The sequence below is a fragment of the Littorina saxatilis genome, linkage group LG2, assembly GCF_037325665.1.
Source record: "Littorina saxatilis isolate snail1 linkage group LG2, US_GU_Lsax_2.0, whole genome shotgun sequence".
NCBI lineage: Eukaryota > Metazoa > Mollusca > Gastropoda > Littorinimorpha > Littorinidae > Littorina > Littorina saxatilis.
In genome coordinates, this window is record NC_090246.1 from 27,273,026 (window position 1) to 27,288,785 (window position 15,760).

The 15,760-nt window shown below is 41.7% G+C and overlaps 1 protein-coding gene across 1 annotated transcript in view; it reads right to left on the reverse strand.

Annotated features, from left to right (window-relative positions):
- LOC138958639 (chitin synthase chs-2-like) overlaps positions 1 to 15,760 on the reverse strand; it is a 66,408-nt gene that overhangs the window by 22,256 nt on the left and 28,392 nt on the right. Inside the window, exons 8-13 of the mRNA XM_070329852.1 lie at positions 7,119 to 7,292; positions 6,204 to 6,334; positions 4,700 to 4,950; positions 4,229 to 4,357; positions 787 to 904; positions 99 to 280 (exon numbers count right to left, since the gene is read on the reverse strand). Of these exons, the coding sequence (XP_070185953.1) occupies positions 99 to 280; positions 787 to 904; positions 4,229 to 4,357; positions 4,700 to 4,950; positions 6,204 to 6,334; positions 7,119 to 7,292 (985 nt within the window). The remainder of the gene's footprint in view (positions 1 to 98; positions 281 to 786; positions 905 to 4,228; positions 4,358 to 4,699; positions 4,951 to 6,203; positions 6,335 to 7,118; positions 7,293 to 15,760) is intronic.

Below are 15,760 nucleotides of genomic sequence, written 5' to 3' on the forward strand. Positions count from 1 at the left end.
TCATTGAAAATATCATTTCTTACTTTTTTAAATTTATTTTTGTTGGTATTTGCAATACACGGTTAACCACGTAAATACGCAATCTTTATCTCACACACCTTTTTGCCGCTGACATAATTATCCCAAAAGCTGAGCGACGTCAGCAACATGGCGACGGGGATGAGGACCGCAAGTGTGACGTCATCATCGTAAGCCCGATAGGACCAGACAAACATGCTACCCAGGTGTAGTACCACCATAACCACATCCAGAATCTTCCGCACCACTCTCCAACTCTGACCTTGTCACAAAGTGTGTGCAATTGCGGATAAGATAATTGTAAAGGCTTTATTCTGTGGTTAGACCTCATTAACAATAACAATAACAGTCACTTTATTGTCCATTAAAATGAAGTTCAGAGTACATTACATTTTTTAATTTTCTTCGACACATCTATCCTGCCTCTACAACACTGAACCTCCCATTAGGATGAAAAAAGCGTTTGCGACGACTGTTACAGCTCAGAAGATATTCTGAAATACACAAGTGAATAAATGCTAAAAATGATAGGAGATCTCCGGAAATGAGTTGGGAGGTAAGCATCGAAAACAATGCTTAAACGAATAATAATAGAAAAACACACACACGAAAGCACAGCTCTGGAGAGAGGTTCTGATGTACATATGTAAATAAATGCTAAAACAAAAGGGACAGTGAAGACAGGATAGGTCAACATCAAAGCTGCAATGTATTATACTCGTGTAATCCCTCAAGCAACTACAAGCAAAATAAATATCTTGTACGTACCATTTGACTGATCATTCGTGGGCTTTGCTTGTTCCGCACGCTCTCCGTCTTCAGTATTTGTGTCCTTTGTTTGCGGGGAAATTATTTCTACTTGTGGTTTCTGTTCACCCTGGAACACCTGCAAAAACAGATTCCAGAAAAACTGCACATAATTGGGTGGATGAGTTGAGTTTAGGAGCAAAATATTACTTTTCCCCGATGTCTTACTGGAAGGATAACGGAGAATCTAACCCATTACCTGTAGTAGTGATGACTGAAGTAAAACTAAAAAATTCTATTCAACAACAACAACAACAACAACAACAACAACAACAACAACAACAACAACAACAACAACAGTACTATTCTTTGGCAGTCTTCAAGAATCATCGCAGGGTGTCTCACATATTGCAAACACACAAAAATACAGCAAGGATGCCGTCAGACCTAATCAAATTCACGAAATCCGGTTCGTAAAATGAAGCATCTGTGTATGTGTGTGTGTGTGTGTGTGTGTGTGTGTGTGTGTGTGTGTGTGTGTGTGTGTGTGTGTGTGTGTGTGTGTGTCTGTGTGTATGTGTGTATGTGTGTGTGTGTGTGTGTGTGTCAGAAGTCAGAATGTTTATTCGCGTAAACACAGGGTCCATTGCGAGAGGGTACGTGGGGTTTGGGAAATCGAACGATCGGCGATCATCAGTGTACACATTGGTTACAGTCCGCTACAAACACAATGCATCGTTCGGAGGCATCCAACTTGTATTCCAAGGCAGGAAATAACTGTTCCGTTTTCAACACGCTATTATCAATACCGATCGCGGTTTGTCAAAAACACAAAATAATGAAATGTGTGTGTCTACTGCACGTAGTTCAGCGAAAAGAGTCAGTCTGTACCAGTGTAGAAATGACCTGCAGATCAGCAGTGAGATGGTCAATTTCTTCTCGAAAGGCGTTGCGGTCGACTTGGGGCAGCCGCCGGATAGTTGGGGGCGTGTCTTCCTCTTGTCGGTACGACGTGGTCTCGGCTGTTTCGCAGTCATAATTATGACAACACGTAGTCGTCTCCCCTTGCAATCAGCTGTTTCTTTGCTCCTTTCCTTTGACATACTACTTTTTTGAGAGTGCGGTTTCTGTTTCTGTTTAACAGTCTTGCTTTCAGTTGAACGTTTTTTGAGCAGTTTGAGGCTAGATCGTATATTATATATTATATCGTCTTGTTCAAATTCTCGGTCTGTTACTGCCAGTTCCGTTGCAGTGGTTTTATCGTCTGCTACCACAATCTCGCACGTGGCCTTGCAGTGTCACAGTGGGCAGAAACGTGCTGTGTGGGAGCGGTCAGACTGCGTGTTTAACGTGCGCTCTCTGTGCTGGCGTGTTGTTGTTTTGCGCTGTCATTTGTCACAACATTTGACACTGCATCGTTTTGATTGTGTATATCGGGATCAAGAGAAATGTCTTTTGGTAATTCGTTTTGAAAGCCAGGATGGCCATGACAAGAATTAAAGGTACTGAACTTGTCAAATCCAGGTGCACGGAGCCCCTGGGGCTTTTAGTCATACCTCAGGCAGCTATCCGTTAGAAGAACTACCAAGTTTCATTGACTTGCACCCAAAGAGTCAAGAACTGCGATTTTTTGTCGAATTAATTTCGTACTCGGACCCGGCTGGTCTGGACCTATTTTTGGATCTAAATTTAGATCAGGTAGATCACCACATCATGCACAAAAAGACACGTCACTAGCAAACTATGTCAGACGTCATCATGAGTTTGTGTATATAAAACAAAATGGAGGCCGGAATCACTCAGTTGAATCGAACTCCGACCAAACACCACGTAATAACTAGGTTAATGTATGCACTCGCGTGAACAAGAAACTGTCGAGCTTCACAGATGTCGTCGTTGGGTAGTTTTGGGTTTGTTTTACTACCATAGGAGGATTTTTGAACAGTAAATGCACTCAGCTGCAACAAAAACGCAAAACGAAGGCTGTGATCTCCTTTGCTCTGCTCTTTGTCTATCTCGGCGGATTTGCGCTGCTGATTTTTTCCTCCACTGTCCAGTGGCAGTCGTTGTAATGGCGGCTGCTTTGTCGTGTTCAGTGGTGCTCAGTCGAAGTACAAGAAGTACTACATTTAGTCAAGCTGTGTAACTCACAGAATGCAACTGAACAAACTGCATTTTTTCACAATGACCGTAGTCCGCCGCTAGTGCAAAAGGCAGTGAAAGTGACGAGCCTGTTCAGCGCGGTAGCGGTTGCGCTGTGCTGCATAGCACGCTTTACTGTACCTCTCTTCGTTTTAACTTTCTGAGCGTGTTTCCAAACATATCATATCTATATGTTTTTGGAATCTGGAACCGACAAGGAATAAGATGAAATTGTTTTTAAAACGATTTCGGAAATTTAATTTTAATCATAATTTTTATATTTTTAATTTTCAGAGCTTGTTTTTAATCCGAATATAAAATATGTATATGTTTTTGGAATCAGAACATGATGAAGAATAAAATAAAAGTAATTTTGGATCGTTTTATAAAAAAATAATTTTAATTACAATTTTCAGATTTTTAATGACCAAAGTCATCAATCAATTTTTAAGCCTCCATGCTGAAATGCAATACCAAAGTCCGGCCTTCGTGGAAGATTGCTTGGCCAAAATTTCAATCAATTTGATTGAAAAATGAAGGTGTGACAGTGCCGCCTCAACTTTTACAAAAAGCTGGATATGACGTCATAAAAGACATTTATCGAAAAAATGAAAAAAATGTCTGGGGATTTTATACCCAGGAACTCTCATGTAAAATTTCATAAAGATCGGTCCAGTAGTTTAGTCTGAATCGCTCTACACACACACACGTCACGCACAGACACACACACGCACACACACACACACACACACACACACACACACACACACCACGACCCTCGTCTCGATTCCCCCTCTATGTTAAAACATTTAGTCAAAACTGTATCCTGTCCCTCACCAGCAACTTTCCAAGATTTAACGTGGCGGTCTGACAGCAGGGTGGCTAGGATATTGCCTTCCATATGTGTTGGTAATCCAACAATGGTCATTTTGGCGAGTTTGAAGCAAATTTTGTCAGAGCAACTCTCACGACAACTTGTCCGTGTGTGTGTGTGTGTGCGCGCGTGCGTGTGTGTGTGCATGCGTTCATGCGTGTGTTGGCCAAAGGTTCTTCTAGCCATTTTTTCCCTCGCACCTTCATGCATCCTCCAGCAAAATCGGTCACTGTCAGTGTGTGTGTGTGTGTGTGTGTGTGTATGTGCATGCGTGCGTGCGTGCGTGCGTGCGTGTGTTTTTTGTTTTTTTTGCGTGCGTGCGTGGGTGCGTGCGTTTCTGCGTGCGTGCATGTATGTGTGTATGCGTGCGTGCATGTATGTGTGTATGCGTGCGTGCGTGCGTGCATGCATGCGTGCGTGCGTGTGTGTGTGTGTGTTTAAACCGACCTGAATGAGGCCCGGGAAGAAGGCGACGTTGAGCAGCATGAGACAGCCTATGACAGGGTCGAAGCTGGGCAGCACGTACAGCACGAGGGTACACAGCCCCAGGGAGTGCAGAGTCTCCACCGTCATCGCCTGCACACGCAAGAAAGTTATAGGTATTTCCAGAACCAAAAGAAACATACAGCTTTGATGATCCCATCATGTGAAGAATTTGAAGCTATGGACTGAAATTCATGAAAATCATGAAATGTATTCATGAATTCTTCATGTCATTTTCAAACGCACAGCTTTGTTGTCTGTCTGTCTGTCTGTCTGTCTGTCTGTCTGGCTGTCTTTCTGTCTGTCTGTCTGTCTGTCTGTCTGCCTTCCTGTCTGGTCTGCCTTTCTGTCTGTCTGTCTGGGTTTCAGTAGGCTTGTGCATGACAACAACAAAAACGATCCTACTTTAGGCACAAAACGGTCAGTCATACTCACTGCAAAGAGCGGCCCGCATCGCAGCGGTTCGGTTTTCTTGAAGATGATCTTCCACAGACACGTGATGGCCGTGAAGATGTAGGGTGCCGTCATCACGATCATCAAAGCCCAAATCCACTTCAGGTCAATGTGGCCTGTCACTTCCTTCAGTACGTGTTGTCGCCCTTGGTGTGCGACTGTGAAGTTTTCTGCCCCTGGTCGGACGTTGTACGTCATCAAGAGCAGGGTGAGGCGGGAAACAATGGCAGTAACTGTATGATACACGCAACAACAACAAATCCAATACTAGAGCTGTGGCGGGGTCGGATTGGTTCAAATCCCAATCAAATCTCAATTTCAACCAATCCTATCCAGTGGTTGGTCAAACAGTTGGTCACTTTGTCATGCATACCAGCCCGTAATAGAATAATTTCCTGTCGACTTCAGCTTAAGTTCGAGCACCACGTTATTTTCCGTGATATCTTTAGTTGTAACAAAATAGACCAAATGTCTCGTACGCACTATGGTCTTTCAAGCTCAAGCTCCTGTTTGTCAATTCCTTTCTCTTGCATTATTCCTACCAACCCCCGACCCCGCTTGTTTTTACATTTTGTCAAGTTTAAACTAAATGTTTTAACATAGAGGGGGAATCGAGACGAGGGTCGTGGTGTATGTGTGTGTGTGTCTGTGTGTGTGTGTGTATGTGTAGAGGCAGAGCGATGCAGAGAAAACTACTGGACCAATCTTCATGAAACTTTACATGAGAGTTCCTGAGTATGATATCCCCGGACGGTTTTTTTTTCTCTTTTTTTTGGATAAATGTCTTTGATGACGTCATATTCGTTTTTTGTAAAAGTTGAGGCCGCAATGTCACGCCCTCATTTTTTGATCAAATAGATTGAAGTTTTGGTCAAGCAATCGTCGACGATGGCCGGACTTTGGTACTGCATTTCAGCTTGGAGGCTCAAATATTAATTAATGAGTTTGGTCATTAAAAATGAAAATTGTAATTAAAATTATTATTTTATAAAACGATCCAAAACTGATTTCATCTTATTCTTCATCTTTTTCTGATTCCAAAAACATATACATATGTCATGTTTGGATTAAAACCAGCTCTGAAAATTAAATATATGAAAATTATGATTAAAATTAAATTTCCGGAATCGATTCAAAAACAATGTCGTCTTATTAAGTTGTTGGTTCCTGATTCATAAAACATATAGATATGATATATTTGAATTAAAAACAAACTCAGAAAGTTAAAAAGAATAGAGATACAAAAAAGCGTGCTACCCTGCTCAGCGCAACCACTACCGCGCTATTCTGGCTAGTCAATTTCACTGCCTTTGCCACGAGCGGTGGACTGACGATGCTGCGAGTATACGGTCTTGGTGAAAAAAAAATGCAGTGCGTTCAGTTTCATTCTGTGAGTACGACAGCTGGACTAAATGTTGTATTTTCACCTTTCGCGACTTGTTTCTTTCTAAAAATGACACTAGTATAATAATGACGTTAATGGTACCGGCAATGATGACAAAAAAGACGACGGCAACGACGAGGCGCATGACGGCGTTGATGGTTTTCCACGTGTGCTTGTCGGAAAAGCTGGTTTCGTCCGAGTCTCGCTCCCCGAACACGTCCCAGGGAGCGGGTCTGAAAGAGACATAACCATTCAATCAATCAATGAGTCTTATATCGCGCATATTCCGTGGGTACAGTTCTAGGCGCTCTGCAGTGATGCCGTGTGAGATGAAATTTTATACGGCCAGTAGATTGCAGCCATTTCGGCGCATATTTACCTTTCACGGCCTATTATTCCAAGTCACACGGGTATAGGTAGACAATTATTAACTGTGCCTAAGCAATTTTGCCAGGAAAGACCCTTTTGTCAATCGTGGGATCTTTAACGTGCACACCCAATGTAGTGTACACGGGGGGAGGTTCGGACACCGAAGAGAGTCTGCACACAAAGTTGACTCTGTGAAATAAATTTCCGCCGAACCTGGGATCGAACTCACGCTGACAGCGGCCAACTGAATACAAATCCAGCGCGCTACCAACTGAGCTATATCCCCGCTATATTGTCTGAAAGTGACATATAACCATTGTCTGAAAGAGACATAACCATTGTCTGAAAGTGACATATAACCATTGTCTGAAAGTGACATAACCATGGTCTGAAAGAGACATATAACCATTGTCTGAAAGTGACATAACCATGGTCTGAAAGAGACATATAACCATTGTCTGAAAGTGACATAAACATGGCCTAAAAGATATTACAATTATCCTTGATAGCTAAACAAAATCTGCGACTAAAATGTGTCCCTAAAATTAAAGCAAAATCCTGTTGCCGTTTATAGACTAAGCACTGTTACTTCAACACGCTGAAAAAGGATAAGTTATTTTCGTGCACTTACAAAACAACATCTCAAACCTAGTTTGCCGAGATGGAACGGGTGTATCTTTTGTCGATTTCTGTGGTTGCTTGTCTGTCTTTGGAACTGAACCTTTTCCACCAGAATGAGGGGGGTCCATCGGTGGCAACGGCATGTCGTCATCATAATCTGGTTCCGCGTAGTCTGGCTCCATCTCCTGTTCGTAACGGTCACTGGGAGAAAAAAAACACAATGATAGTTATTGTAAATACATAGGAAACAATCAATCTATCCCAATCCACCTATCAAAATCCATCTATAGTATGACTGGAGAAAGAGAGAGAGAGAGAGACAGAGAGAGAGAGAGAGAGAGACAGAGAGAGAGAGAGAGACGCAGACGCAGACGCAGACGCAGATAATTTATTCAATAGGCCATAGCCCCTTATGAAGGAGTATGAACAAATGGTTAACGTTGCAAATAATTTAACTCATCAGGTGCAAAAAAGGTACAACATAATAATCGCACAACACTACAGATTAAAACATACATTACACGTTATTTAATTAAGAGGTTACAACATCTCCTAATTTAAAGGCTTTATACAAATACAAGGATACATTTCTAACAACAGTTTCTTGAGGTGAAGCCAGGAGCAAGCTGAGTCTAAAAGTGCTTGGGTTTTTATAATATTTAAATGGGATAAATTTTTCTCTTAATCTGTTTAAGTATGGACAACACAAAACAAAATGGACTTCATCTTCTTGCTTTACTTTACAAAAGGGACACATCAACTGGTCGGCATCATGCTGTTTATATCGGTTAGCATGCACATTTATTTCTGAAATACCGAATCGAAACCTAGTCATAATAAACTTTAGATGTCTATCCACATTCAACAAAAGGTAGGGTTTAATGTCATGTACAGTACAAAATGTCCGATAAACAGCAAATCTATCACTATTTTAAATATGATAATCCCACTCTTGCCATCTGCAATCGACCAACCTCCCTAAAAACACGCAAAAACTCTTTTTCATTAACAACATCCTGATTCAACCACACAAACCCAAAACCGTACTCATACAATTTACAACGGACACTTGAGGCCCAGTTCTTTTTACCACTCTCCTCCATTTTATACAACATATCATATGATTTACGAGGAAGTCTGTGCACCTCCATCTTTAACAATTTCATCCAGTAGCTAACGCATCTTAAAATAGAATTCAAATATACCAGGTCATTAGGTGTTCGCATACGAACTCCTAAGAACTTCTTCAATGCAAATAAATGGACTTTTTCACACTGCAGAGCAGTTTTATCCAATCCCCATATCTCAGCACCATACTGTACTATTGGTTGTACTTGGGAATCAAACAACTTCAAAAAAACATTCAAACTATTATTACTAAGCACAGATAATCTTTGTATAATACACAGAGCATTTTTGGCCGGGCTTGAGAGATCGCTACAGGCAGCAGTGAAACTGAGTCGAGTTGAAAACAATATTCCTAAATACTTATACACGTTTACAACAGGTAAAATATCAACCCCATATGTCCATCTTTCCCTTGCACTCAAATATCCACCTTTCCTAAACACAATAATGTTACTTTTACTCATGTTTACCTTTAAATTAAGAGAGGACACTGCCCTGCGTAAATTATTTAACTGAGTCTGTAGAACCAACAACAGTCTCTGATAACAACAATAAATCATCAGCAAGCAAAAGAATAAACAATTCCAAATAATCATCAGTAAATGTGGCACCATGTCTTCCATTCTCAATAATCTCAAGTGCTAACTCATTAATAAAGAGAAAAAATAAAACTGGGCTACATACATCGCCCTGTTTAACACCAAATGTACAATTAATATAATCCGTAAACTTTCCTCCACATCTCACTTTTATTTTTACATTATCATACATACTCTTCACACACCTAAAGAGTTTCCCTTTTATACCATTTGTTAACAGAATTGGCCAGAGCAAAGCTCTGTTGATGGAATCAAACGCCTTCTCAAAAAAAATTGTTTCTGTACAAAGCCCAACAGTGTAAACATATGATCAATAGTGAAATAATTCTTTTTAAAACCAGCTTGATATTCACCCGTACTGTTATTACATTCAATCCATTCTTGCAACCTGTTATTAATCACAGTACTATAGACCTTGCTACTAACATTACACAGCGAAATTCCACGATAATTATTTGGATCATTCACATCGCCTTTCTTAAACAAAGGGATAACAATGGACTCTGTCCAACTTTCTGGAAATACACCCTTGGAAAACAAAAAATTAAACAAGTGTACCAAAAAGTCAATCCCTGGAGAAAAAAACATTTTTCAAAAGTTCTCCTATTATTCCATCAGGCCCAGCAGACTTTTGAGGTTTTAACTTTCTCATTGCAATCAACACTTCTTCTTTTGAAATAGGACGATTCAAAATACCTTCATCGTCTTCATATTCAATTTCTTCAGCCTCAATTACATCTTTTTCCAATAATACTTTGAAATGCTGAAACCAGGTATCAACTGGTATGTTGTTCTTTATTTGTTTTCGTTTTGAGAATAATTTATGCATTATATTCCAAAATTCTTGTTGATCATTAACAGATTCAATAAGTTTTTGTAATGTCAAATCATTATACAATCTTTTCTTTCTTTCTAACATGTTTTTATATTCCCGTCTGGCTAAACAATAAACATTGCGAGCGTGAATGTCTTCAGGCTGATTACATCTGCTTAACAACCTCCACACATTTTTTCGGGTTATTCTACACTCTTGATCGAACCAATCATCCGATTGATTATTTGACTTCAAATAAATTCTTTTCTTCATGCCGTCAGCACTTTCCTTAACACAAATGTTAAATAATTCCAAAGCTCCATTCATATCAGATTCGATCATATTTTGGGCAGACTCTAACCTTGCACACATATCATCTGCACACATCAAAGAGAGAGAGAGAGAGAGAGAGAGAGAGAGAGAGAGAGAGAGAGAGAGAGAGAGAGAGAGAGAGAGAGAAGAGTGACGCAAGAGACAGAGAGGGGGGAGAGAGAGAGGGAGAGAGATTTTTGATAAATAATATCTTAATCTTAATTATCGTGAGTTGACGCTTTTATGTGTTTTAGCCTCCATACGGCTTAGATAATTAGCATGAGGAAGTTGCAATGATGTTTATTGGCGGTATTGTTGCTGTGTATGCAAGGCAATACTGTTTTACGTTCTTACGTGTCATGTTTGTATGTTGTCTGATGCTGTGATATATGTATACACCACACCTGAATTTCTCTTTTTGAGACAATAAAGTTGTCTTTGTCTATGTCTATGTCTATGTCTATGTCTATAGGCGCTTCGATGTGGAAATCAACTTAGACAAAATTGTAATAAAAGATTTTAAAGCGGCATTTTTTATTTAAAAGACTGGTCTGAAGAATAGTAGAAGATGTCATATAAAACTACGCCTGCGAAAAGGCTTATATATATTTTGAATGAAACAAAGGAATCTGTCTGACTATATGCGGAACGATAATTTTGTGTTGAGTGATGCAGTTCGGGTGCAAGGTCGGGTCACGGCTTGACCTTTCTATTCAGGTCCAAATTTCAGAGGGGTGTCTAGGGGTGTCAGCATTCAACTTCTCGCAGATTTTTTCACGACCATAACATTATTTCTGATCCTACACACGTTTCCTCAACTGCCAAATAACAATAGAATTCGACGTACTCAAAAGTAAACAGTGTTACTTTGGACTATTGCACGAACAACAAGAGGCGAAGCCTTCAAGGCTCCCGTAAGAAATCGACAAACAGTAACACAAACTCATTCACTCTGTCACACATACACACACACAGTAAGCATAGGTGACACGGTGCAAGAGTGGGAGACACTAGATCTAGATCTGTCTGTCTGTAGCCTACTTACGGGGACACGACTGCCAGATCGACACTGCGCTTTCGACAGCGCTTCCTCGCGCACACACTGGAAACACGCTGTGCAAATCAACCTGTAGGAAATCTCCTTTGGTATCTTCTTTATCTATTTTTCTGGGGCTACGAAACCGAACAATGTGAAATCGTCTTCTCCGAATCGGCGAACTGCAGTTGGGTGAGAACTGTATCTATACCACAATCCTTCACGCGATCTGACTTAACCTTGACCCCTGACCTGGTCTACATACCACACACGACACAAACCAGTCACCTGTTTTTACCTCCCCCCCCCCCCCCCCAAAAAAAAAAAAAAAACCCACCACCCGTTTTCTTTGGATACACACTTTAACTACATACGTGCCGACGAAATGTTGATCATTGCTTCAATACTTTGAAACTGTTGCTTGGATAATAACCAGGTAAAATTAGTATTTCGGTGTTCAGTCAAATGTTAAAGTTTCTATCACACACATACACACATACACACGCACAGACAGACAAAAGTTAGCATCGCATAGGCTACACTTACGTGAGCCAAAAATGAAACAAAAACAAGTCGCGTAAGGCGAAATTACAACATTTAGTCAAGCTGTCGAACTAACAGAATGAAACTGAACTCACTGCATTTTTACAGCAAGAGCGTATACTCGTAGCATCGTCAGTCCACCGCTCGATGCACAGGCAGTGAAATTGACAAGAAGAGCGGGGTAGTAGTTGCGCTGAGAAGGATAGCACGCTTTTCTTTATCTCTATTCTTTTTAACTTTGTGAGCGTGTTTTTAATCCAAACATATCACATCTATATGTTTTTGGAATCAGGAACCCACAAGGAATAAGATGAAATTGTTTTTAAATCGATTTCGGAAATTTTATTTTAATAATAATGTTTATATTTTTAATTTTCAGAGCTTGTTTTTAATCCGAATATAACATATTTATATGTTTTTGGAATCAGAAAATGATGAAGAATAAGATAAACGTAAATTTGGATCGTTTTAAAATTTTTAATTTTTTTTTTTACAATTTTCAGATTTTTAATGACCAAAGTCATTAATTAATTTTTAAGCCACCAAGCTGAAATGCAATACCGAAGTCCGGCCTTCGTCGAAGATTGCTGGGCCAAAATTTCAATCAATTTGATTGAAAAATGAGGGTGTGACAGTGCCGCCTCAACTTTTACAAAAAGCCGGATATGACGTCATCAAAGGTATTTATCGAAAAAAAGAAAAAAAAGTCCGGGGATATCATTCCCAGGAACTCTCATGTCAAATTTCATAAAGATCGGTCCAGTAGTTTGGTCTGAATCGCTCTACACACACACACAGACAGACAGACACACACACACACATACACCACAACCCTCGTCTCGATTCCCCCCTCTACGTTAAAACATTTAGTCAAAACTTGACGTGCGGGCATATTTTAAGAGGTTTTATTTTGGTATTTTGCTCTTGTGAGCGTTTGTAAGTGCCCGCACGTGCCTGTGTGTGTGTGTGTGTGTGTGTGTGTGCGTGCGTGTGTGTGTGTGTGTGTGTGTGTGTGTATGTGTGTGTGTGTGTGTGTGTCTGTGTGTGTGTGTGTGTGTGTGCGTGGGTGTGTACGTACGTGTGTGTGTGTGTGTGTGTGTGTGTGTGTGTGTGTGTGCGAAGGTGTTCCATCATTATGTGTAGCGATGATTTGTGATTGTAGTTGATAACGATCGATTTATTTGAATTGTGTATTGTGTACGTGATTGTGAGACCAAGCGTCTATGAACTTTTAAATTTAAAAAGTAGACGCTTGGTCTGTGAACCTTTGAAGAGGGTCACCATGGAGGGGGTCTGTGCACGTGCACGTTGAGGCCAAAAGTGCCATGCACGGTGATCCACGGTGCACGTTTCGAAAAAGCTCCATGCACGGTGCACGCCGGACCTCTGTGCACGGTGCACGCTACGAGAATTTCCCCATTCCCATGCACGTTACGTCCAAAAAGCCCATTGCCGGTGCACGTGGTAAAGCATCGCCCCCCTCTTTGAAGAAGGCCTGCGGGCCAAAAATTTTGATTTTTAAAAAGATGCAACATTCTGGCTTGGTTTTGGACTTTTTATTGTGTTGTATAAATAAGCTTTTTATATATATACACACACATATCTGATAAATCCAGATTTCTGTAGTTCCGTTTATTCTTCCTTTATTTTAATTTTCATATTTTCTTTTTTATTATCAAAATCTATTTCACCATCTACAAATGTCGGCTTGCAATCAAGGAACATCGTCAAGACACGTTCGCCGTTATACAGCATGCTCACGTTACGCGTTTTCCAGTGATCAATACACAGTTGCGTGCGAACATTCCCCTTTGAGGGGGACAGACACTCAACCTGGTTCAATGCCGCATATTGAAGTTTAATGCGAACATATACTTACCAGAAATAATTTGTACAGTCTCAGATTCGCTTTGATTACAAAAGCATTTCTAATACCGAGGTACTCATAGCTCAGTTTAATCTCTTTCTTATACCCCCATTCCACTGAGCCGTTCTCGCTTACGTTCCCGTTACGATCAAGGAACGGCCGGGAAACGGTAAGGATCGGGAGGGATCGGAAAGAACGTAAGTGGAGCGCTAAGGAACGTTAATGGAACGCAAGGAACGGTAAGAACGGGTGAGTTTTTGAAACATGTTTCAAATTTTCGCCGTTTCCCTCCCGATCAAAATGAGCGGTAACGGAACCTAAACACATCGGTAACGGAACTTTCAGATCGTTAATGGAACGTAAAGGAGCGGTAACACAACGTTATCGCATCGGAAGTGACGTCACTAGCGTTCTCAGTGCGTCATCGTAGCGTTCTAGAACCGTTCGTACCGCTCCATACAGTTCCTATACCGATCCCGAAACGACCTGAGCTGATCCTAACGTTGTTGTTGCATTCCATTTACGTTCTAATACCGTGCAAACCATTCCATTAGAGCTCCTCCACCGATCTCCAGACGACGCGGGTAGGTCTGTATATAATAAGTCGTTGCATAATCCATATCACAGTCGGTGTGCCTCTCAATCAAGAAACAACCAAAGAAAGAAGAAACATGCCACCCAAAGGGAAGAAGAAGAAGATTACGCAGGTGGAATCTGCAGATAGCCCAACTGTTCAAGAGACCATTGCCACCAAAAAGCCGCGTTTTCGACCGAACCTCACAGAAGATGAAGAGGACTTGATGTTGGAGTTCCTCAGAGAAAACCAGTTTCTATATGACAAAAAGAAAAAACTTTATCACAACAAACACTTGAGAGAAAAAGCATGGAACGAGCAGGCAGCCAGGATGGACCGTGACAAGGCCGACTTAGAAGTCTGGTACGACTCCCTTCGTACCAGGTACGGAAAACTGCTGAAGGGCTCAAGAAAATCTGGATCGGGCGCCAGTAACCTCAGCGACCGTGACCGATGGATTAGCTCACAGATGAGCTTCCTGAAGCCCTTTATCGCCGACCGTCGCACAGCAAAACCCATGGTCTCGTTCAAACAGAAAACCTGCTCGCCCTCGGACATTCCCCCAGGTGAAGAAGAGCCAAGCACCAGCAAGGAATCTGTAACCCCGCCCTGTGATGTCAACTCTGAAGCTGGATCGTCGGTATGCAGCAAAAAAAAAGAAAACCTGGAGGACAAGCTTCGCCAGACGGAAGCAGACCAAAACCAGCTGCTGCTCCTTACTAAGGAGTTCGTCCAGCGGAACCAAGGTGACCCGGTGAGGCGCAGCGAATGCGACTACTTTGCATCGGTGATATACACGCTGCCCCACGACGTCTACCGAAAGGTATCGTGTGAAATTCACGCGACTCTCAGGGCAGCCATCGACGAAACTGACCGCCGTAATGGGCAGCAGCACAACGTCCACCCGCAAAACGTCCAGCAGCAGGTTCCCCAGCATCATGTCACTCATCAGTACCAGCCTCAGGTATGCATTACTTATACTCGTGCATGTATCATGTTTGTGTGTGAGTGTATGTGGAGAGAGAGAGAGAGAGAGAGAGAGAGAGAGAGAGAGAGAGAGAGAGAGAGAGAGAGAGAGAGAGAGAGATTTGTGTCATTTTTGCCGGTTTTAAGTAATTGTAGATTGTTGCTAAAGAATTGAAATATATTGCTTTCCAGTACCAGCAGTACACTACCCCCCAGCCTTTCCAGAGCTCTGAGCAGTACGTCAGCTCGCAGTGGCAGCCACCCCCGAACCAGTGGCCAGCCCAGCCTGTCCATGCTACCACTGTGTGGAAATCCCAGGATGCGAACTGGGTCAACAAGCAGCCTTTGCAGAGCCAGACGTCACGGCCAGCGCCTTCAACAACATGGACGCCAGGAATGTCCACCCCGGTCAGCCAAGACGCACCCGCTCCTGCGCCCATGAACCTGTCCACCGTCAACCTGAACGTGTCCAGCTTCATTCGGCACTTGGACGACAATGAACCGGAAGAGGATGAGGACACTGACTGAGATTGAAGACGATTCAGTTCACTTTGCAGTTATTGTTGATTATTCAGTTCAGTTCATGTTATAGTCCTCACGCCCTCACTATATTTTGGTTGACCAGTGCTTTGACAATTTGAAGAGTTGTTTGTATTTGAAATAAATACAATTCTATAAATTACGGCTCTGTCTGTCTGTCTGTCTCTCTCTCCCTCCCTCCCTCTCTCTCTCTCTCTCTCTCTCTCTCTCTCTCTCTCTCTCTCTCTCTCTCTCTCTCTCTCTCTCTCTCTCTCTCTCTCTCTCTCTCTCTCTCTCTCTCTCTCTCTCTC